This window comes from Mytilus edulis, chromosome 2 (assembly GCF_963676685.1).
Source record: "Mytilus edulis chromosome 2, xbMytEdul2.2, whole genome shotgun sequence".
Classification (NCBI taxonomy): domain Eukaryota; kingdom Metazoa; phylum Mollusca; class Bivalvia; order Mytilida; family Mytilidae; genus Mytilus; species Mytilus edulis.
In genome coordinates, this window is record NC_092345.1 from 54,452,699 (window position 1) to 54,478,154 (window position 25,456).

Genomic DNA, 25,456 nt, shown 5'->3' on the forward strand with positions numbered 1-25,456 from the left:
ACAGGCTTGCAGCTGATAAGTTCCCCCCCCCCCCATCTTCAGATACTTTATTTCACTACTAGCAGCCCGGCGATAATTTTTTTTTCCAACTTCAGATACCAGTACTTTATTTCACTACTAGCAACTGATAAGTTTGGGAACGTACTAAAAATATCTCAACTTCACGAGTAATGGATACATATTTTGTAGGAATTTTAAAACTTTATTTTCAATTAAAGATGACGAGTCATCTATGTCAATGTGAATACAACAACATGTTTGTTACTGTAAGTAACGAACATTCTACGGCTTCCATGATGAGACGATATTACCCGAGGATAGGTGAGGTCATGTTGCTTTCCTAGAATAACCTCCCTCTGGTGACCGTCTGCTGACACGTGTAAAACATTGTGTGAATCCCGTCCAACGACGAAGACCGTTCCATCTCTGTTTAGGGTTATGCCCAAAGGATACTTCATCTTGTTATACTTCAGCCTGAATATTTCTTCACCAGTCATGTCAATGCAGTGCACGGATTTTCGGTACCAGTCTGTATAATAGATTCTCCCTGGTCCAACACACACGTACTCAACAAAGGTCACGTCAATCGGCAACGCAGTATCAACTTGACCCTCCTCGTCTAAGATGAGCATACCAGACCCTCTGCATACTACGACCGTCCTGCCTCCATAGCTTGATAAACCATAAATGCGACCTTTCACATTTGTTTCTTGCGTCACACGCATGGTTTTTATGTCGAAGAATTGTACCATTCTATCACTGGGTAATGTAAGCGCTGCTTTATTCAAACCGACTTCTGTGACGTCCCATGGTTTACCATTAAGCTTTACTTCTACGAAGACGGTTCCATTTTCATTGTAAATAAGTAAACGCTTATTGTTGTTGTCAGCGAGAACGATTCTTCCATCAGAAAGAAAAACTCCGCCAGTTATCGCTGCATTCCTATCTGAACGTGGTACAATGAAATCATGTTTTATCTCGGTTCGTGTTTCGTGAAGTATCCCTTTGACATACAAGGGAGCGTGTTTAACTCTTTCCGTCGTTGTAAACACATAACATGGTGAAATTTTCGTTTGTATAAAACCCAACGGTTTGGCAAGAGTTGGAATTTCAACAGCATTCTGGTTAAACTCTAGATTGATGTCAACACGACTTAGTCTGTCACTGACCGTTTCCAGATACTCTTCCTGTGATATCTGAAGATTTTCAAGCTCTCGAATAGCAAGGAGTAGGTGGACATTTGTGGCTTGACTTTTTATCTTTTTTGAAGATTGTTGATATTCCTTGATAGTATGTATACGATTATCCAGCTCTTGTGCTTGTAATTGAAGGTCTTCGACGTGTTTTTGGTGCATTTCTGTAACGTCTGTATTAAGTTCTTTTTCCAATACATCAAGATGTCTCGTTATATTTTCTCGAAATCGTTTAATTTCAAGGAGCATGTGGGTTTTCTGTTTGTCCAGAACTTGTATGTTGAGGATTCGGTCTTGTTTTAGTTTTTGCAATAAGTTAACCACATAATACATTCTGTCCTCAAGGTCGGCAAGCGCTGGCGAAAACTTAGCATTTTCTGCAGCCTTTTCTATTGTAATAATTCCATCGCAATTCTTATGTTCATTTGCAACACATATTGCACACATAGGCTCTTCGTGTAAAGTACAATAGAATTCGTTTCTTTTAAGAGCATGACGCTCACAAAAGGCTTTGATTTTAAATAATGAAGTAGGATTTTGGTCATTTTCTACTACTGGAATCAGCCTGTGATCTCTGCTAACTTTGAATGTTTGATGGTATGCTTCACATTCTTTACACAATGCTTCTTGACACTCTGTACACCAGACACGTGCAAGTTTTATAGAACTTCTCTGATTGCATGGGTCACAGTATCGGTTACCACTTGTCATTTTACTGGTTAAGATATTGAACCATATAAATCTCCCTTCTCGGTTCAGCTCTAGAAATAAAATGTTTTAGATATTAATAAATTAGTGAATTCTTATATAATATATATGTCAAGAATGGGAAATACATGTATACAATTGGGAATGGAAATTGGGAATGTGTCAAAGAGACAAAAGCCCGACCAAACAGCAGAAAACAGTCCAAAGCCACCAATAGGTCTTCAACACAGCGACAAAATGCCGCACCCGGAGACAGGCTTCATATTTAATATTCCAATGCTTTACGGTCCTACATCCTTTCAATGCCTTTTAATTTTGTGATTGCAATAATAAAAAAAAAAACGTTTTAAGCCTGTTGATGACATATTTGCATCATTATATACTTTGCAAATGCTTTCGAGATGTTTTGATTTGCATTATTCATTTTTAAGTTTTAATTGGTTTTGAACTTGGCTTTCAGTAACTACGATTTCTCTCAGATTTGCACCTTGTGTCTTGAGTCTATTTGTAAAAGTGTATGTGCTTTGTGTTGATCTATAATGATCAAAGGCTTTTAAATTACATGACTTTAACAATTTGTTTTTATGTTGTGGTGTTACACCACTGTTCCAGATAAGGGAAACATTTGAGCTCTTGTGATCATTTTAACCCCACCACACACAGACTCTTAAACAATTAACGTATGGAAGAAATCAAAATTTCAGAAACAAGTGCCTGTGCCACCACATTCTGTGTTGGCCAGTCCAAAGTAGCCGGTAACACAACTTGATAGATTGACGATTGCTTTACGCCGCACCAGTTTTTAAAGGCTACATCACGGTTAGAACTATTTCAAATATTTAACAAACAAAAAGGATTGTTTAGAAAGCAGACAAACCCAAACTTAAGGGGGTGTTTATATAAATATGGTTTACTCATTTTTACATCTGCGAATTACATATAAAAGTATGAATTTATTTACAAACAGAAAAGCACAAATTATGTGGTAATTTCTAATTGAAATTAACACACACAAACCTGGTAAAACTGTTACATTATTTACTCTCAGTTGATTTGTCAACCAAATAGACAGAATTTGTCAAAGATCACTGAACCTAGACTGTTAAATGAAGTTTAACATTAAGAAGTAACTAATACACATGTTACCAATTTCTAGTTATTCTAAACAAATGAAAAGAAACATGACACTCGCCATTGAATGAAAATGTTTACACAAGACAGGACAATTTCATGTATATTTGAATTGTAATTTAATTCAAATTGTTAAATAGAAATAACAATTTCCATCTATTTCATACTGGAGTAGAGAGGTTTATCATAATAAAACACACAAAGCCCCTACTATATGTATTATATATATACCGTAAGCACAAAATTCAAGCAATCAAGTATATAAAGTAAGTCCAGTCTTGACGCAGCTGTTCACAAAATTATGAAAAATATAAAATTACAAATTTGTATTAGTTTGGTAAGGCAAAAAAGAAGTATCAAATACAAAAATGTGACTTGAAAGGAAACGAGACCGCCTATATTATAAGAAAGAAGCACGACTTTAGACAAGAGTAGGCTAGTGCCGCTACAAGGCGTGAGCACTCGCACCCGGTACAAAGTGGAAAGAGATTAATATAAGTTGCAAAACTTGTTTCCCAATTCACAATAGATAAATAACGTTTCAATCATGTTGTTCATGTCATACCTATCTTCAACCATCACAAATAAAAGTAAATATAGCGTCGAGTAAGCGGCTATCTTAAAATTAGTAGTATTTGAAAAAAAAATATTTATATGTGATATCTTTTCAACTTACCACTAATTTATAATATCCAACATTTCAACTTTTATATTTTAGAAAGAATTGAAACTTAACGAATTCTTATGTGGTTCGTTAAAGGCATACAAAGGGTTGTAATATGACCTGTAGATATATGTCAGATAATAAATCAAAACCAATATATAATATTTTGCTGTAAGACTATGCATCTGTAGGAAACATCCAGGACCCAGCAGGTTTAAGGGACATTGCAGTGTGGCTATCTGTAACGTTTATATCTGTTTTAAAATTTAGTTAAAGGTGAAGTGAAAATCGTTTGCTGAATCTATTTTCATATTTTGTAACTAAAGACAATTTTAGAATGTACTCTAGAAATCTGCAAGAGAAATATTCATTAATTCCTTCATATTCCCCTCTGAAATGATGGGTGACCATCGTGCGACGTTACGTGCGGTTAATCAACATAACGTTTTGAACTTTCCCCCCTCTAAATAGTAGTAGCAATAATTCTTTATCGTGATTAATTTATTTCAGGCGTTAATATTTAAATTGATCCGTACTGTATGTCGTTTTTAGTTATAAAATCAAATGGATAAGTCCAAAATGTATGCAAACTAAAATATTTTATGTGCAGGTAGTAAACAAAGCATATGCAGTGGAGTAAGACCATTTCCCTTGGATATATATATGAAGATTTGCACGCCCTAGAAAAATCATATTTTCCTCGGACAAACCCCTCGTGAAATATGAATATTATTATCATATCTCCCTCAGGCACGAGAAATACATGTATGATGTGTAATTTCGTCCGTATTTGGGTTAATTTAAACTTTATTTTTTATCCATTGAAAGGGCATAATGTTGATTAAAATTTAATAACTTTTAAATAATGCAATTCGCAGTGACTTCAAGAACATTAAAGACTAAATTCATACTTCTATCAAAAAGATGAAAGACCGATTTTTTTGTTGAAAATTATTAAATGACATTTGGAATATATTAGTTTGCACTGTCCGGTCTTCATGGTCTTAGGTGGTACGGCGAAGGTTCGGTTTTATTTTCATTTATTTTTTTTTATTTTTTTTTGGGGGGGGGGGGTTGAAGGTGGGTCTTCCTGCTTTTTCCAGAACGACCAGGTTTTTTTTTCATAAAAAGATAATATTATTCTGTATGTCATGTTTTTTGTTTATTTCTTAAATCTAAGCATTATAAGGGATTAAGTTTATTCATATAATTTAATTTTATAAAAGAATATACAATAAACTCGATCACCTATTTAAAAAAAAAAAACAAGTCAATGACAGTGATCCCTGATTTTTTTACAATTTTGCACGTGATGTAGCCAAAGTCAATTCATAACAATACAGAGATAACAACAACAATAACTATTTACAATATATTATACAAGTGATAGAGGATGCAAAAGTCACAAAACAGGCTTTGTAATAAGTAGGGCCGAAACGACTGTGGACGAACTGGTAGTATAGCCGAAATGTCCTTCCTCGATGTACTTCCTGTCAAAGTGAAAGTATGTCAAATAAAATGAAATGAAAGTAGAAATCACAAAAGCGAAAACATGTTTAAAGGTTTAAACAGAAACTTGAATAGTGTATAAGAAAAGATCTTTTAATGGTTGAGATAATAGTTTTAACAAAGGTATTTGAACAACCCAGAACATAAATTTATAATGTTCTAAATGTCGACCTACCGTTACACAACAATTTCTATGCAATACCTGTGGCTGTAGAGTAGAGTAGGTATAGCCTGTAGAGTAGCAAGATACGGACTTGTTGTCTTTCAAGCTTTCTTTGAATAATTGTGGAAGGTATGGTATTATAGTTTGTTTATATGTTAAAATATAATATGTACTTACTGTCATGACTGTGTAAACAAATCTTTTAGCATGCAAAAATGTTTCTACATTGACCAATTGAGACTCAGACACTGTTGTTGTTATACACTTGTTTTTCTTTGTACCTGTTCAACTTGTAGATGGAAGTTTTAGTGGCTGCAAAGCAATGAAAGTTAGAGGCTTTTTGCCTATATTGACATGATTGATCAGATGCAGATTTAGGATTTAGAAAGGGGGCTGGGTCTTAAACTAGGTAATGTTTGGAGTGGGATAGATAAAACTTTTATGTATTAACCATTAATGTACATATAGTAATAATGCAATAAAAGCTGTGTTTCTCTGGGTAGTTACTTGTATTTGATTAGGACACAAGTAGAACAATTATAGCAGTTAAAAGTTTTCTTTACTATTTTTAGTTTACTGGAAGAAATAAGTTGGGAATGAAGATTATGTATTTTGGATTTAAAATATTCCTAAATAAATTAAAGATGTCCATATACCATGTATATATAAATGCTCTTTTGTTCCGACGTTGGAAAGTTCCAGCAGAAAGAACTAACTAGCCAAAAAGTTCTGGAGGAACTTATTAACTAGTTACTTTGTTCTTCCTCTGGTTTAAAAGATCCACTGGAACAAAGTGACTAGTTGAAAAGTTCCAATGGAAGATATCAACTAGTTAGAAAGTTCCTTTTTGCCAAATTAGTCAAAACATGAACTAACAAAACAGCCCAAAAGTACCAACAGAACTTATCAACCAGTCACAAAGTTGCATGTAGAGAATTGATGCAAAGTAAAAGCACAACATATTATATTTAAACCTTTCAAAGGGTAACCAAGATACTGATTACAAAAGTCAAAAAGAACTTATCAACTAAGTTCCTCTTTGGCAAAGTAGTCAAAACTGGAACTAACAAACTAGTCCAAAAGTTCCTCCTCATGTAGGTACTTTTAAAAATATCAATTTCAGATTAATGTATACAATAAATTAGAATTTATTCCGTTATAAAGGCAACATTCTGACCAAATTAACTAGTTGTTCTGTTCGGCCAGAACTATTCAACTAGCTACATTGTTCCGGGACTTTTTAACTACCTACTTTTTTCCAGAACTTTTCGACTGCACTCGAAATAAAACAACTAGTTGGAAAGTTCCATCGGAACAAATAACTAGTTGAAAAGTTCCGCTGGAACAAAGTACATTTTGTATCTGATGGAACATGTATAGTGGCTGTTACATATACCATGTATACAGGTATATGCATATTCTTTAAATTAAATTTTATTTTTCAGATAAATGGCAGAAGCAGTTAGTGATCCTTTGCCTGATGAGTTTACCAATCCAATTGTTTTAAAGAATGGTTGTTATGAGAACCCATGGAAAGGATTTAAATTTCCAGGATTAGGAGGATTATTGAAGTTCATTTTCATCAGCAAAGACAACTCCAATATTCCTAGAAGTCAAGTAAATATATCTCAGCTGTTTACATGATCATATTTTTACACGCTCGTCAAAATTTTGATGGGACGTATTATGGTATACAAATGTTCGGTGTCCGTCTGTCTGTCCGGCGTAAACATGTTGCACCGTAACTTGAGAACAACTTATTCAAATTTCATGAAACCTTATATAGTTGTTTCTTATGATGGTCAAATGATCTCTATACTTTTTGGTGAAAATAAGATTAAAACTTTTTGAGTTGCATCACTTTGTAACTAAAACAGGGGTGTTTTTTTTCACATGTCCCACCTTATCTCAAAAAGAATTTGTATAATTGCTTAAAACTTTACACACTTCTTAGTTATATTAATCTTAAGATCTGTCATGTCTGTATACTTTTTGGTGATGATTCAAAATTTGAGTTATTCAGTATTTTGTAAAAAAAGGGGGAGGGTTTTTATACGCCCGTCAAAATTTTGACGGGACATATTATGGTATACAAATGTCCGGTGTCGGTCCGTCAGTCTGTCCGGCGTAAACATGTCACACCGCAACTTGAGAATGACTTATCCAAAGGAGTAGGTCCAGTAAGACCCCTTTTTGGCCCCAAAATATAGCAGTTAAATGTAAACTTTTAGTTATTTATTGGACAGTAGAAAGCTTCTGCTACATAAATATGGGCTGTTTTTGACAATACAATGCACATTTATTGGGTACTAGCACCATTAAGTCATGCTAAATTACTGAAATCTTCACAATTCTAGCATTTTAGTTAAATTTTAGACAGTTTTCGTGTAAAACGAAAGTGGCCACATTCGTGTTCATCCTTAATATTGAAATGTAAGTTGTATTTTATGATAATACATAACATATATAAAGGTTGAGGATGAACACGGATGCGACCATTTTCATTTTTGACAAAAACCATCAGAGAAGTGACATTTTTTGGCATATTTGGTAGATTTTTCATATTTGAGCTTGAATCGGAACGTTTTTAGTGACTAAACCAGTTAAAATTTTTCACTTAAACTAATTGATTCAAATGAAATAGACACTTAAGTGTTTAAAAAGTGGTCAAAATCTTTCGTCAGATGAACCTGAAATTTGAGGCCAAAATCGGTCCTTACCGGACCTACTCCTTTCCTGAAACTTTATATCATGTATATAATTGTTTCTTACGACGGTCAAATGATCTGTATACTTTTTGTTGAAAATAAGATTAAAACTTTTTTAAGTTACAGCACTTTGTAACTAAAACAGGGGTGTGTTTTTTTCACATGTCCAACTCATCTCAAAAACGATTTTGGATTATTGCTTAAAACTTTACACATTTCTTAGTTATATTAATCTAAAGATCTGTATACTTTTTGGTGATGATTCAATAATTCATTTTTTAGTAATTCAGTATTTTGTAAAAAAAAAGGGGGAGGTGGTTTTTACATGTCGCGCTATATCTCAAAAACAATTTATGATTATTGCTTAAAACTTTACACAATTATTTGTTATATTAATTTAAAGATCTGGATACTTTTTGGTTTTGATTCAAAATTTTATTTTAGTGATATTCAGTTTTTTGTAAAAAAATTTAAAAAAACGGAAGAGGTTTCACATGTCCCATTGTATCTCGAAAACAATATATGGTTATTTCTTAAAACTTTCTCAGAAACTATTTATGATTTTGCATAAAAATTCTACACAAAACGACAGGCGTATCATGCGCTCATGGCGCAGCTGTTTATTTTACATGTCGCGCTGTATCTCAAAAACGATTTATGATTATTGCATAAAACTTTACACATTTCTTTATTATATTAATCTTAAGATCTGTATACTTTTTGGTGATGATTCAAAATTTTATTTTTGAGTAATTGAGTATTTTGTAAAAAAAGGGGGAGAGGGTTTTTACATGTTGCGCTATATCTCAAAAACAATTTATGATTATTGCTTAAAACTTTACACAATTATTTGTTATATTAATTTAAAGATCTGGATACTTTTTGGTTTTGATTCAAAATTTTATTTTAGTGAAATTCAGTTTTTTGTAAAAAAAAAAAAAAAAACAGGAGAGGTTTCACATGTCCCGTTGTATCTCAAAAACCATTTATGGTTATTGCTTAAAACTTTCTCAGAAACTAGTTATGATTTTGCATAAAAATTCTACACAAGACGACAGGCGTATCATGCGTTCATGGCGCAGCTGTTTATTTTACATGTCACGCTGTATCTCAAAAACGATTTATGATTATTGCTTAAAACTTTACACATTTCTTTATTATATTAATCTTAAGATCTGTATACTTTTTGGTGATGATTCAAAATTTTATTTTTGAGTTATTGAGTATTTTGTAAAAAAGGGGGAGGGGGTTTTTACATGTCGGGCTATATCTCAAAAACAATTTATGGTTATTGCTTAAAACTTTACACAATTATTTGTTATATTAATTTAAAGATCTGGATACTTTTTGGTTTTGATTCAAAATTTTATTTTAGTGATATTCAGTTTTTTGTAAAAAAATTAAAAAAAAACAGGAGAGGTTTCACATGTCCCGTTGTATCTCAAAAAACAATATATGGTTATTGCTTAAAACTTTCTCAGAAACTATTTATGATTTTGCATAAAAATTCTACACAAGACGACAGGTGTATCATGCACTCATGGCGCAGCTGTTTATTTTACATGTCGCGCTGTATCTCAAAAACGATTTATGATTATTGCTTAAAACTTTACACATTTCTTTATTATATTAATCTTAAGATCTGTATATTTTTTGGTGATGATTCAAAATTTTATTTTTGAGTTATTGAGTATTTTGTAAAAAAGGGGGAGGGGGTTTTTACATGTCGGGCTATATCTCAAAAACAATTTATGATTATTGCTTAAAACTTTACACAATTATTTGTTATATTAATTTAAAGATCTGGATACTTTTTGGTTTTGATTCAAAATTTTATTTTAGTGATATTCAGTTTTTTGTAAAAAAAATTAAAAAAACAGGAGAGGTTTCACATGTCCCGTTGTATCTCAAAAAACAATATATGGTTATTTCTTAAAACTTTCTCAGAAACTATTTATGATTTTGCATAAAAATTCTACACAAGACGACAGGCGTATCATGCGTTCATGGCGCAGCTGTTTATTTTACATGTCGCGCTGTATCTCAAAAACGATTTATGATTATTGCTTAAAACTTTACACATTTCTTTATTATATTAATCTTAAGATCTGTATACTTTTTGGTGATGATTCAAAATTTTATTTTTGAGTTATTGAGTATTTTGTAAAAAAGGGGGAGGGTATTTTACATGTCGCGCCATATCTCAAAAAAAAATTATGATTATTGCTTAAAATTTTACACACTTCTTTGTTATATTAATCTTAAGATCTGTATACTTTTTGGTTTTGATTCAAAATATTATTTTAATGATATTTAGTTTTTTGTAAAAAAAACAACAGGAGGGGTTTCACAAGTCCCACCATATCTCAAAAACAATATATGGTTATTGCTTAAAACTTTCTCAGAAACTAGTTATGATTTTGCATAAAACTTCTACACAAGACGACAAGGGTATCATGCGCTTATGGTGCAGCTGTTTATTAATACCATGAATACTGTAATCAAAATAGAAACAAAAAATAGAAATTGGTTTCAAAAAGTCAATATGATAACAATCTAATAGCATGAGATACCAACAATAATCATGTACATGTAGATGTAACTATGCAGCAATAATGATTCAGCACTCTCACTAGTTCATGATGAAGTCTTGACAAAATGACAAGTGGCGAGAGACATCATAATTGATAAATGATGACACAGAAACGTAAACAAACATGATATTCTACTAAATGCTGTGGATTCAATTATTTCAATAGGTTACTTAATTTTTTTCAGGAGTTAGACAAGACACTACCAGTAGAAAAACCTGACTTTGATAGATTAAATAATCCCCCTCCCAATGACATTCAAGTCACATGGATAGGACATGCTAGTGTACTAGTTCAGTTTGACGGTCTAACAGTTCTCACAGATCCAATTTTTAGTCAGAGAGCTTCTATGTCACAGTGGTTTGGACCCAAGCGTTTTAGACCAATACCATGTGAAGTTAAAGAATTACCAAACATCAATATTGTGGTTATAAGTCATACTCATTATGACCATTTAGATCATGGGTCTGTCCAGCAATTGAATGAGAGATTTGGGAAAGACTTGGCATGGTATGTACCTAAAGGGACCAAACAATGGATGAGAAATGTTGGATGTGAAGACGTCACAGAACTAACTTGGTGGGAAGAGGCTGTATTTCCTAAAAAGACAGATTTTAAGTTAGTTTGTACCCCATGTCAACATTGGTGTAAGAGAAATTTGATTGATACCAACAAGGTAAATCTCTGTTCATCCTCATGTTGCATTTTATAAATGTGTCTTGAACAATTACAGCTGTCTTAAGTTATTCAGTAAGGGAACAACCATTTAACTTAAACATGTTAAAGGGAGAAGGGGGGGGGGTATGTTTTTTCCTTAAAAAAATTATTCTAATCCCGGCAATATGATGAAAAAAATATTCTGGTCAAGCAGTTGACAAAAAAAAATCTGAATACAGATCAAGATTGAATATGGTTGGCATACCTTTTACTGCTCTAGAGTTTTAAAAGCTTCTTTATAACAATATATGCAAGCAGTAGCATCATTTGGGTCCCATGGACACATTCTCCATTTATTTGTATATAGAAAACTAATTTTAGTGCACATCTTGTTCAAGAAATTAAAATTGTCAAAGATGTTTTTCACAAAGTTTATAGACTTGCAACATTTGGAGCAGGATTTGCTTCCCTTTGGTGGCACCTGACACAATGCCTGATATCGCCCTTTGTTTTTGATAGGATTCATGTTTTTTAGTGTTTGAGAGTGACCAATACTTGTCACAGCAATAGATGGTTTTAGCTGTAAATAATCTATAATTTTTATTTCAGGCATTATGGGGAAGCTGGCTTGTGAAAGGACCTAAACATAGTTTTTACTTTGCTGGGGATACAGCATACTGTGAAGGATTTGAGCAGATTGGTAGAAAGTATGGTCCTATTTCATTTGCAGCTATACCTATAGGTGCATATGAACCAAGGTAAGATTCAGTTGATCTGATGAATAGTCACTAGAATTGAAACAACAAAACACAAATTGATTTAGTTAAAAAAAGATATTCTTTATTGTTCTTCAGCCAATTCTGATATTTATTTCTTGGGACAATAGCCTGATTCTACATGTACATGACTTTGACTACAGGCAAGTAAATATCATTCTTTTGCTTATATTTATTATAGGTTAGATGTCTTAACAGTCTGTATATATAAAATAGTTTTGAGAAATACTTGCTTTTGTGATTATATAAAGAATTTTTGGGTACACTATAGTCTCTGTGATAAAGAAAAGAAGAACCTAACAATATGAAATAAAAAAAATCATTCATATTTGTTGACTTTGAAATTTTGTATACAATATCTAATACATATTTAAAATTTACAAAAGTCCAGAAAGTTGTCTATTCCTGAAAAGTAATGGGAGTTGGCATAATAGGCATCTGCTCCCTTTACTGGTCTTTCTATATAATAGGAATTTATCTCATTCTAAAGAAACCTCTTTTTTTTTAATCTTATTTATACATCAATACAAAAATATTTTGTCACCTTTTTTATTATTTGCTTTCCCAACAGATTATTGCTTATAAGTTAACAGTCATTACAGTAAAATTTCAAGTTAGTTGTAATAAAATAATTGCTTTAGTTGCCTATTCAACAACATATTGAATTCATCATATAAAAACTGAATGTACAAGACACATTTCATTTGCTTCAATGGAGGTAAAATTTCTTTTTATTTCAGAAACTTTATGAAGAATCAGCATGTCAACCCAGAAGAAGCTGTTAAGATTCATGAAGATATTAAAGCAGAAAATTCTCTAGGAATTCACTGGGGAACATTTAAATTAACAACTGAGGTAAATAAAGGAAACAGTAGTATACCGCTTTTTCGAAATTCACTAATTGATTGAGAAAAAAACAAATCCAGGTTACAAACTAAAACTGAGGGAAACACATAGAATATTACAGGAGAACTGCGTCGCAAAATCATTGTCAGAGGATGCATATAAAGTTAAACTAACTGTAGATGTTTTGTTTAGTGATTATTAAAAGAAGTTCAAATAAAAGCAGTGATAAACTTTTATCAACTAATGAAATTTTTCTTCATTTAAAGTCTGTAGGATAGTTGTCTCATTGACAACCATACCACATGTCCTATTTTTATAGGGTTCATTTTTTTCACAGATCTCACCACACCCTACATCATGTCTTAAATTGATAATAAATTACAAAATAATGTAAAACAGTATTATACATCCATTATCAGTATTACATTTAAAGCGTTTTGGCTAATAACAGGAAAATATTAATTAGGAAAGATAAATTTCTAGAGAAATTATTATACTATTTAATGGAGGTACCGTATATTATTCTATATAGATATGAATAAAAAGATATGTAGGGTATCACCTATGAAACAACATAAAAATAGGAAGACATTTAGACATACATTCAAACTGATATATATTAAAAGATTGATTAATTGAATTTCACTTGCTTTACTGATCCAGGAGGAGATAGAGAGAAATCAAAAAGAATAAATTGTGGTTTAAATTTTATGAAGATGTCCTTTTCTTTTTATCATGCAACACAAGAATTTAAAAAAAAAATGTTTTTGATATTTGTTATGTTATAAAATATCAGTTTATACTGCAGTCATTTTATTTCTTAAAATAGGAAAGAATAATTTCATATGATAAATTGTTTTATTTATGTCTAAATAAACTCATCATAGACATGATAGATACCAGGATTCAAATTTAATATTAAATTTCTGCATTCTTTGTGTTTCAGCATTACTTAGAACCAAGAAGTAAACTTACAGAAGAGCTGAAGAACAAAAACATTCCTCTTTCATCTTTTTTCACGTTACCTCATGGGAGAGTTCATGTTATTGGTAAAGATAAGCTGAGTAATGATGAATAAATAAACATTCAAATGTGACACTTTCACTTTCAAAAGGACAAGATGGTCCTTGAAAGGCTTGGAATTAATCATTTTAGTCACACCTTTATTCATTTAATACCAATCAGAATAACGTCATAAATGGTATACAGCTTGACAGTGATGGCTTGTAAAGTGTAAACATTTTTGGAATCTATCGATCAGACACATACTCCTTATTTTCCAATACTTTTATTTAGGAGTGGGGTATGCTTAACATGGGAATACTTGCCACTGATTGTCTGAAGTAAGGCTGTCTGATTCTTTAAATGAATGCATATCTAGCAGATAATAGAGTGATTATTTTTAGGGCTTTATAAAAACTGGACTTTTTTTTACAGAGTTCTGTTTTATATATGAATGAATAAACCATCCATCACTCTTTCAGGTTTTAGTTTGTAACACAGATTTGTTTTTAAAGCAATTGCTTTTATGCTATCGCGTATGGCCATCTTTGTGACCCAGATCAGAGACTCCGCCCATATCAAGCAATAGTATTTTGTTAAACAGGCTCCTGGTCTGTCATTCTTTAACACCTATGTATGTTTTCTAATGCAATACATAGCTTGAAACTTTAAAAAAAACGTTAGTGGATTTAAGAAGTTTCAGAATATGTTCTTGTAGATGTATTTTTGTATTTAAAGGGTCAACCGTTTGACTATCAAATAACATAGAAGTCCGAGTGAAAAAAAGTACATTTTTATAACTGCGATTCCGTTTTCCGCCGTTCGTACGATGTTTCAACAAAATATGGATTCATTTCAGTTGTTGATTTAGTATTGAAAATTTAACTGAATTATCTCCTATTAAATACGGTTTAAATGTTTAATTTGTGTTTCTTTAAGAGGTCAGGTGCTCTTGTTCATTCATAAAATTATCGTTCATTCATACATTTATCGTAAAATCAAAATCACTACACAGGTTAATGCGTAGTGTCAAATGATTACCTGTAATCTAAAAATAGACAAACTTTGTTTGCGCAAATAATTTAGCGGAACGAAACCCTTGTTGAAAACAAATAACAATAAGTTCGTTTTCCTTTTCTGTCATCCGTAATATTTATCGATCACCTTACTAATGAAATGGACCCGTCCAAACGTAGTAGATGCCAAGTCGGTCCAGATGAAGAGATATTTCAATTTGGAATTTTCTAGTTACATAGATTGAAAAAAAGTACGTCTTTTTAAATATCATGATCAAAACTGGGAATGCATAACAAATGTCAGATGAAACCATTATCCTCGTCTTTTCAGTGAACAAGTCTACTACGTTTGTTGACACTCGACGGTCCACCGTGTTAGCAATTTTATTTCACATGTTTTCGAAATATTGAAGATCATTTTTCGCAATGTTTCCTGAAAATTGATAAATGTCAAAGCAACGTAGAGCTGTTTGTTCTTGTTCGTATAATAAAATTGAGAATGGAAATGGGGAATGTGTCAAAGAGACAACAACTCGACCATAGAAAAACATACAACAGCAGAAGGTCACCAACAGGTCTTTAATGCAGCGAAAAATTCCCGCACCGGGAGGCGTCCTTCCACTGGCCCTTAACAATACATCAGTGATAACGATTTAATGTCATGTTTGTCTGTGATGACCCTCCCCCCTTTTCGGGATTGCATGAGAATTATAGTTATCTCGTACCCACATGCACTTGTTTCTATCCATAGGAAGGTCGGCTATCCATATAAAACTATTTTGGATAGAAACAAGTGCCTGTGCTCGTACCGCATCAGAAGGACATACATGTATATCAACTGAGCAATAATGTTTGGAACTTAGTTTAAAAAATGATGACAAAGTACCATTATGAAAATATTTTTATTAAGCTGAAATATATACATTTATTCTTTACATGTTTATGTCTTGTAAGATATTTTATTTCTTTCCCGTTTTTTAACATTTGCGTCTGGAAAGTTGAAATGTTTTAACTTAATCATTTGTGTTAATGGTTAAATATAAATTGATAATGAAAATTGTTAAAATTAAATCAATAAAGGAAATTATTGCCCAGTTACAAACACTACCAGGGGATAATCCATGATGATTTCTTTTTGAGTTATATGTTTCAGCACATGTATATTTGACCCCAACTTTAGCCTGGTAAACGTGTTGTCTCCTTGTGAAATATAAAACATATTAAAAATGACTTTCTGCTAAAGTCTTTTATTTATATAAAGTTAAAACCTTCTTACTTCTAACTAGACAACACTCATGTCAGGTTTAAATATTATATATATGTGGATGAAAAATAAAAGTCCCCAAACATTAACATGACAGCAATTGCTTTTACAGCCTTTAAGGCTTTGATTTTCTCAATCCATTTATGAATTTCGAAAACAGTGGTATACTACTGTTGCCTTTATTGAACTTGATGATCCTGTGGTGAATGAATTTTGTCAAGGCATTTAGCCAAGTATATCCATTATTAGATTTTTTTTTAGAAATTCCTGACTATAACAGCAGTTTGTACAGATAACATATAATTCCACTGTGACTTCCATAGACTTAAAACATAAAAAGACATTTTGTGACTGCATAATTACTAAGTATGTTGTGTAAACTATTTATAAGTCTTGAACAATTCAGTATTTTGACAATCAATTTTGTCATGAACAATTCAGTATTTCTGACAATCAATTTTTACTTGAATTTTTTTTGGTCAATAGAACTCAGGGATAGGAAAGCAAACCCCTTTCATGCATTAAAATGGAGATAAAGGTGTCTCAGTGATTTCATGGACATATACAATGTCTATAAGTCATCTATTTGTGATTTGTCTTGGCTTAGATCTGGATATAAATGCATAACTTAAAAATTATATTAGTTTTGTATGTATTGTTTTGTATAATTGTTTTATTTTTCACTGTCTTTCATTTATATTCATTGATGTGTTATTTTCTTAAGGACTTGTGAGTTTTTAATTCCCTTGATATATTTTGTCTTTTTGATGAAGCCTGACCAAAAGAGCAATGTAGACTTTGGCATCTGTCATCTCTTCTGATACCACTTGATCAGTTTCAATCAAACTACAACTTATGATCCATAAGGTTTCTAAAATAAAGTTCATGTTTTTTTTGTTCCTGCTAATCAAACAGCATGACTAATAGATATCAAATAAGAAGAAAATACATTTGTTATCTAATGATCTCTAATATCTTGATCGATAGAGAAAATTTTACTGCAAATATTCTTAGATGTTAAGATCTATGTCCTTACTATTTTTACCAAAATTATCATATGAATCCTTATAAGAGTTATTGCCCTGGTTTTTACTAATTTTCGAATTTTTGCCTATTAGTTTAAAAATTATAAAAGATAAGTAGAAAATGTTAACAGCAAAAATTATCAGCAATACAATATTTACAAAAAAATTGATGTATGACTGAAACAATTGAATAACTCCAGAAGCAATTGCCAAAGTCATAGTTTTTGCCTTATATCTCGAGAACTAAAATAGATAGAGGAAACAGATTTTTTAAATAACTTTTTATTTTTGTTTAAATTTTTGACTTTTCTTTTGGAAATATAACTAATTCTAAACTGCAAAAATGATGATTATATACCAGTTCTACAATAATGTCAATATAAATATGAAAAATTTGATAACCCCTTATAGAAGAAATTGACCTTAAAAGATAATTGTGTTTTTACTAATACATTTGTTTATTATCTCTTAAATGATATAAGATAGGTACAGAAACAGAAAAAAACAAACGTGATCAGCAAAACAAGATAATCAAAGATCCCAATGTGGACAAATCAACTGGATGACGCAGTATATGTGGTATTGCTTTAAATTTAAGATTTTTACAAATCTTTGGTTGTTGCCTTTTAATTCAATTTTTACAAGTCAGAACTCTAAGTTCTTCAGGCTCACTTGTTTTTTTTTTCAATGTAAGGTATTGTCTGATATTAAAAGCATTAAGGAAAGTAAAAATATTTGCTAAATTCCATACTATGAATTTGTATTTAATAATTTAAATAAACCTATTTATATTGTTTAATTTTGTAAGATGGTGTTGAATACGAACTTTTGAGTGCTTTTACAGCCGATTTCAATGAGTATGTAGCTAAAGGTAATATCTTTGGTTAGCTTGCTTGCTAGCTGAACAGTGAAGTCATTGTTAGGTTAGGTAAATGACCCTCATTTACGAGTAGACTAGTCTGACAGTAAACCAATCTATCTGTCTGTAGGACTAGGCTACTTCGAATGGAGGGTAGTATACCTTTCATAACAATGACTTCACGGTTCAGCTAGTAAGCAAGCTTATCAAAGATATTACATTTAGCTACATACTCATTGAAATTGGCTGTAAAATGGAAAAAAGACACACATATTACCTCGAGACATGTGCCCTGTTTTAATTTCTGTATTTTTTCCATTTGTATTATAAATATGTATCAAAATATATGTGAAAATAATAAAATTATATGTGTTTATGTATAATTGCTGTTAGATGATTTTTCAAGTCCTAGTTATTAATGTAACAAAACCATGACTTATTTATATTTAATTATGCTCAGAGAAGACTGAATTACCTCAAATAAATCTTTGTATCATTCTTTTTTACTGGTTTTACTTACTGTCATGACTATGAAAGGTCAACATAAATTTATAGAATAATCAGAAAAGTATATGAATAAAATACAAATGTATTCAAACTGTGTTCAGTTCTCAGTTTTAAAGTAATCTATACCTATTCGTACTGAAAAGATGCATCTTTGATCAGAAAAGTGCCTACAAATGTGTGTCAATTTGACATTTTATCACATAGTTAATCTTCATTAACTTTGGTTAGATAAATGATCTACAATAATGCAAACAAGATGATTTTATGTATCTATTAGGATAGAACTGGCACCATGACGTATATTTTGTGATTTACTGACTTTTGTGAAATTTTTTATACGACTGCAAAATTTGAAAAAATTTTCGTCGTATATTGCTATCACGTTGGCGTCGTCGTCGTCCGAATACTTTTAGTTTTCGCTCTCTAACTTTAGTAAAAGTGAATGGAAATCTATGAAATTTTAACACAAGGTTTATGACCACAAAAGGAAGGTTGGTATTGATTTTGGGAGTTTTGGTCCCAACATTTTAGGAATTAGGGGCCAAAAAGGGCCCAAATAAGCATTTTCTTGGTTTTCGCACTATAACTTTAGTTTAAGTTAATAGAAATCTATGAAATTTTGACACAAGGTTTATGACCACAAAAGAACGGTTGGGATTGATTTTGGGAGTTTTGGTTTCAACAGTTTAGGAATTAGGGGCCAAAAAAGGGCCCAAATAAGCATTATTCTTGGTTTTCGCACAATAACTTTAGTTTAAGTAAATAGAAATCAATGAAATTTAAACACAATGTTAATGACTACAAAAGGAAGGTTGGTATTGATTTTGGGAGTTTAGGTCCCAACAGTTTAGGAATTAGGGGCCAAAAAGGGACCCAAATAAGCATTTTTCTTGGTTTTTGCACCATAACGTTAGTATAAGTAAATAGAAATCTATGAAATTTAAACACAAGGTTTATGACCATAAAAGGAAGGTTGGTATTGATTTTGGGAGTTTTGGTCCTAACAGTTTAGGAATAAGGGGCCCAAAGGGTCCAAAATTGAACTTTGTGTGATTTCAGCAAAAATTGAATAATTGGGGTTCTATGATATGCCGAATCTAACTATGTATGTAGATTCTTAATTTTTGGTCCCGTTTTCAAATTGGTCTACATTAAGGTCCAAAGGGTCCAAAATTAAACTTAGTTTGATTTTAACAAATATTGAATCCTTGGGGTTCTTTGATATGCTGAATTTAGAAATGTACTTAGATTTTTAATTATTGGCCTAGTTTTCAAGTTGGTCCAAATGGGGGTCCAAAATTAAACTTTGTTTGATTTTTATCAAAAATTGAATAAATGGATTCTTTGATATGCCAAATCTAACTGTGTATGTAGATTCTTAATTTTTGGTCCAGTTTTCAAATTGGTCTACATTAAGGTCCAAAGGGTCCAAAATTAAACTAAGTTTGATTTTAACAAAAATTAAATTCTTGGGCTTATTTGATATGCTTTATTAAGTCTCCCAAACAAAGTTTGGAGACTTATTGTTTTTGCTCAGTTCTTATTATTTTTATTATTCTTCTTCTTCTTCTTCCGCCGCTTTAAAAAATGAACTTGTCCGCAGCGTTTCTCCAAAACCGCTTGTCAGATTGACTTAGGATTTCATAAAATGGTAGACTAACATGTCTAGGTGAGCCATCAATCTTTCATTTGTGCATTGGGGTCTATTAAGGGGTGTTTTGGGGGGTAGAAAGCAGGGAGGGTTTTACTATAGAACCCTATGGGATTTTATTTTCAAAATTTTTTAAATGAATATAACTTGAAAACTATAAGTGATAGATACATGCAGTCTTCAGAAATGATTATAGGACAATAAAATAAATCACATGAAATATAGGGGGATGCCCTGGGGGGTCATCCCCACCCTCTTCAATTTGAGAATGTGCTATTATCTTGTAAACGGTCCAGATCACCACCCCTAAACCATATATATTCTTGTAGGGGACAATAAAACAAATCAAATGAAATAAAAGGGAAGTCCCTAGGGGGTCACCCCACCCCCTCTTGTTGGAAAACTTGTAAACGGTCCAGATCCCCACCCCTAAACCATATATATTCTTGTAGGGGACAATAAAACAAATCAAATGAAATAAAAGGGAAGTCCCTAGGGGGTCACCCCACCCCCTCTTGTTGGAAAACTTGTAAACGGTCCAGATCCCCACCCCTAAACCATATATATTCTTGTAGGGGACAATAAAACAAATCAAATGAAATAAAAGGGAAGTCCCTAGGGGGTCACCTAACCCCCTCTTGTTTGAAAACTTGTAAACGGTCCAGATCCCCACCCCTAAACCATATATATTCTTGTATGGGACAATGAAACAAATCACATGTAATTAGATGGAAGTTCCTGGGGGTCATCCCCACCCCGTTCAATTTGAGAATGTCCTATTATCTTGTAAACAGTCCAGATCCCCACCCCTAAACCATATATATTCTTGTAGGGGACAATAAAACAAATCAAATGAAATAAATGGGAAGTCCCTAGGGGGTCACCCCACCCCCTCTTGTTTGAAAACTTGTAAACGGTCCAGATCCCCACCCCTAAACTATATATATTCTTGTAGGGGACAATAAAACAAATCAAATGAAATAAAAGGGAAGTCCCTAGGGGGTCACCCCAACCCCTCTTGTTTGAAAACGGTCCAGATCCCCACCCCTAAACCATATATATTCTTGTATGGGACAATGAAACGAATCACATCAAATTAGATGGAAGTTCCTGGGGGTCACCCCCACCCCGTTCAATTTGAGTATGTACTATTATCTTGTAAACGGTCCAGATCCCCACCCCTAAACCATATATTTTCTTGTAGGGGACAATAAAACAAATCAAATGAAATGTAAGTAAAGTCCCTAGGGGTCACCACCACCCCCTCCTGTTTGAAAACTTGTAAATGGTGGAGATCCCTACTCGTAAACCATATATATTCTTGTATGGGACAAAAAATCAAATCAAATGAACATGGGACCATATGAATGGGGAGTTGTCGGAGCTTTGTTTGGGAGACTTCGTAACAGCATCCTGTTACAATTACTTCTTGTCTAAATATGTACTTTGATTTTTGATTATGGGCCCAGTTTTCAAGTTGGTCCAAATCAGGATTCCATATCAAGTATTGTGCAATAGCAAGAAATTTTCAATTGCATAGTATTGCACAATAGCAAGAAATATCTAATTGCACAATATTGTGCAATAGCAATTAATTTTCAATTGGAGTTATCTTTCTTTGTATAGAATAGTAGTTGATAATATATGTTGGAAATTTTCCAGACATGACTATGATGTCATTTTCTTTTTTTATTTGCCAATAACTTTATGTAAATAACTTCATTGGAAATTTGCCAATATAAAATGTTGCTGATGAAGCTTTTTTTCCTTATCTTATCTAAAATGTTTTTAGATAATGTATGTTGGACATTTGCCAGACATGACTATGATGTCATTTTCTATTTTTATTTGCAAATAACTTTATGTAAATAACTTCATTGGAAATTTGCCAATATAAAATGTTGCTGATGAAGTTTTTTTTATTGTTTTATACAATAAACAATGTATATTCACTTTTACTACCAACCAATCTTTACCATTCAGTGATAACAAGCACTTTATTTTACATTTTAATATTTTATGATGTATTTAAAAGAGTAGTTATTGTTGCAAACTCCATTAGAAATTTGAATTGATATCAGTTTTGGAAAAAGGGAAACGGGGATGTGAAAAAAAAAGGGGGGGGGTTAAATTTTTCTCATTTCAGAATTCATAAATAAAAAGAAAATTTCTTCAAACATTTTTTTGAGAGGATTAATATTCAACAGCATAGTGAATTGCTCAAAGGCAAAAAAAACTTTTAAGTTCATTAGACCACATTCGTTCTGTGTCAGAAACCTATGCTGTGTCATGATCAACTATTTAATTTTAGATTTAAAAAGTTTGAAGAAGAAATCTTTAATTAATTTGTAAAATCTTGACATTTGTTTTGTGTAAAAAAAAACCATGTAATGTCAAAAATTTGATCACAATCCAAATTCAGAGCTGTATCACGCTTGAATGTTTTATCCATACTTGCCCCAACTGTTCAGGGTTCGACCTCTGCGGTCGTATAAAGCTGCGCCCTGCGGAGCACCTGGTTAAATCTTAAATTATACTCATTGTCGTATAATATTCACTAAAGTTATAATTATTTATGCAGATGCATTTTCTATTCTCTGACAGTCACGATTTCAATCATGCAGAAAGTAGCGTCTGGCTCAATTACAAAATTTCAATCCTGGTATCTATGATGAGTTTATTTAGTAAACATTAGATTAGGGAAACAAGTATAGGAAATATTAGGAACTTTTGTAATTCTTCAAAACTATGTTAAGTATTCAGAAAATCAGTGTATTGTTTGTAAGTTATTGACATGTACTGTTCCTTTATTTTATAGATGTGTACAAGGATTGGTCGAAATCTTAGTAAACAAATCCTTTATATATAAATTATTAGATATGAGTACTGTTACAAGTTTCACTTAAAATGTGAACATATGCAAGTTTCACTTAAGATGTGAACATATACAAGTTTCACTTTTGGGTTTTTGATGTTGCAAGTTTGATTTTTTTTGTAATTTAAATTATTTCTATTTCAATAAGGTTGTTATATATATATATTATAATAAGATGTGTTATGAGTGCCAATGAGACAACTCTCCATCCAAGTCCTAATGTATTCAACAAGGAGCCTTGGCTCACACCGAACTGCAAGCTATAAACAGCCCATAAATGAATAGTATAAAACAATTACAACAGGAACTTCAATGGTCTAATCGATATAAAAAAAAAACGAGAAAAGCTAACACCAACAAACAACAGCCACCAAACAACAAGCTAGTATTCTACATAATTCTTTGGAGTTTGAACCCATTTGGAAATAGCGTCTGCAATGTGTTTATTTACCATGTTTACCTTCTAATAATGCCTACTAGTATTTGATAAATCTTTTACAGGCTGAAGTGCGAATTAATTTATTAAATCTGCTTCTTCTTTCTTGTTCTTGAAATTCGTAATAAAATCCATATGTATTCTGTATTTTAATGTTCTTTGCGGTACACAACACTTTCTATTACAAAGAGAGAAAAAGCACAATTTCAATAGAATGTACTGTGCGGCGCACAATACTATCTATGCAAAATACATTGTATGGAATGTGTAATGCAACACTGAAAACAATATAATACAGAATAAACTTGGAATTTATTAAAAATTTCAAGCACAAAAAAATATGCAAATTCCATAATTAAAAATAATTCCAAGTTGAACGAATAGCCTGTTTCATGAATATTAGTTAAAGTGCATGTTCAATCTTGATAAAATACAATTGCCTAAACTAGTTTGTTCAATAGATAAAGTATTATTGTTACATATGAATGAAATTTGGATCAACAAACTGCTAACATTAGAATGTCAAAGCAGGGGAAATGTAGCAGCTGAAACCTTGAAACACCATTTCAAGATAAGCATTCTGTAATCTCAATTGTTGATAACACCTTCAAACATTGATCCCACGTTCAAATATCTAGAAGAAAACTAATTAACGCTACCAGGCTTATGACATTGTACGTCATACGCACATATCATGGACAAAAGACCCATCAGTGATGATCAAATAAAAAAAGTCAAAAGGACAAATAAAGTACAAATTTGAAGAGCATTTAGGATCAAATATTTCTGGTAAGGAAAAGAGTATTGAAACCAATGCTTTATGGGTTGTATATATTACAACAGTATTCCCAGAATTTGATGGATGTGATTGTAAACTTCATAGTTGATGAATTTCAAAATATGAAATATTCTTGTATTGGGATAACTGCTCAGAATGACAGTTCATATAAATAAAAAAGCGAAAACTACTGAGCCTTGATATCCGCGCAGACGGAACATCTACAAGCAGTGACATTGACCTGACGTTTGTTTAATTCATTAAAAGATACCAGGCTTATATTGGTACACAAGATGCGCGTTTCTTATATACACAAGACTCAACAGTGGCGTTCGAATTACAGTGACTTGACTGTTAGTGTTGCTATTCACCAATTGCAACTCATTCAAAATTTTGACCCAATTGCAATTTGTTTTATTAAATCAAATTGTTCAACTGGTCAAAAATTTGAACAAACTGTTCAGCCAAAATGTGAAAGTGCAAAGTGATGAAGTAAATCATACTTACAATCCTATAAGTCTGTAACTCCACTGTATTGATGTAATTCCTAAATCAGTCTATCAATCTGAATAGTTATATTACAGCCATTACCATACTAAAGGTGAACTGTTTTATTTTGAATTGCTATAAAAATGTCAAAACTAAGCTTTTATAGAGTTTTTCTTTCGAAAAGTATTCTATATTTATAAGAATCACACATTATGTGAATAAAAACATTTCATATTCAGTAAAATATGTATGAAATAACAATATGCTTCCTTGGGGAGATAACCTAAAATACTATTCTTTTGAATAAAGACTTTTTGAAACCAAAAAGCGATTATCTCCCCTTCCTACAAACATATTAATTTTGCAATTTCAAATATTTTACTGAATATGAAATTTTTTTATTCACATAATGTGTGATTCTTATAAATATAGAATACTTTTCGAAAGAAAAACTCTATAAAAGCTTAGTTTTGACATTTTTATAGCAATTCAAAATAAAACAGTTCACCTTTAGTATGGTAATATAACTATACAGATTGATAGACTGATTTAGGAATTACATCAATACAGTGGAGTTACAGACTTATAGGATTGTAAGTATGATTTAT

General features: G+C 31.8%; 2 protein-coding genes across 3 annotated transcripts; one reads left to right on the forward strand and one right to left on the reverse strand.

Moving 5' to 3' along the window:
- Positions 1-143: 143 nt before the first annotated feature.
- On the reverse strand, positions 144-3,778 carry LOC139512446 (E3 ubiquitin-protein ligase TRIM71-like). Its single transcript, XM_071300057.1, has 2 exons — positions 3,709-3,778; positions 144-1,954 (listed from the first exon to the last, which is right to left on the reverse strand). The coding sequence occupies exon 2, from the start codon at positions 1,902-1,904 to the stop codon at positions 231-233; it is 1,674 nt and encodes a 557-aa protein (XP_071156158.1). The 5' UTR covers positions 1,905-1,954; positions 3,709-3,778; the 3' UTR covers positions 144-230.
- Positions 3,779-5,188: 1,410 nt separating this feature from the next.
- Positions 5,189-18,710, forward strand: LOC139512447 (N-acyl-phosphatidylethanolamine-hydrolyzing phospholipase D-like). Of its 2 annotated transcripts, none has more exons than XM_071300058.1 (7): positions 5,189-5,328; positions 6,814-6,985; positions 10,855-11,343; positions 11,934-12,082; positions 12,841-12,955; positions 13,893-14,453; positions 16,349-18,710. In XM_071300058.1, the coding sequence occupies exons 2-6, from the start codon at positions 6,818-6,820 to the stop codon at positions 14,022-14,024; spliced, it is 1,053 nt and encodes a 350-aa protein (XP_071156159.1). In that variant the 5' UTR covers positions 5,189-5,328; positions 6,814-6,817; the 3' UTR covers positions 14,025-14,453; positions 16,349-18,710. The 2 variants fall into 2 exon arrangements, with proteins under 2 accessions (XP_071156159.1, XP_071156160.1); XM_071300059.1 differs by lacking the exon at positions 5,189-5,328 and adding an exon at positions 5,358-5,497.
- The last annotated feature ends 6,746 nt before the right edge of the window (positions 18,711-25,456 follow it).

What these genes read in the sequence shown, in the direction of transcription:
- LOC139512446 (XM_071300057.1), bottom strand. Translation starts at nt 1,904, where the DNA reads ATGACAAGTGGTAACCGATACTGTGACCCATGCAATCAGAGAAGTTCT.
- LOC139512447 (XM_071300058.1), top strand. Translation starts at nt 6,818, where the DNA reads ATGGCAGAAGCAGTTAGTGATCCTTTGCCTGATGAGTTTACCAATCCA. An exon ending in ATAGGTGCATATGAACCAAG is followed by an intron (nt 12,083 to 12,840) that starts GTAAGATTCAGT and finishes TTTTTATTTCAG; the next exon opens with AAACTTTATGAAGAATCAGC. An exon ending in CATTTAAATTAACAACTGAG is followed by an intron (nt 12,956 to 13,892) that starts GTAAATAAAGGA and finishes TTTGTGTTTCAG; the next exon opens with CATTACTTAGAACCAAGAAG.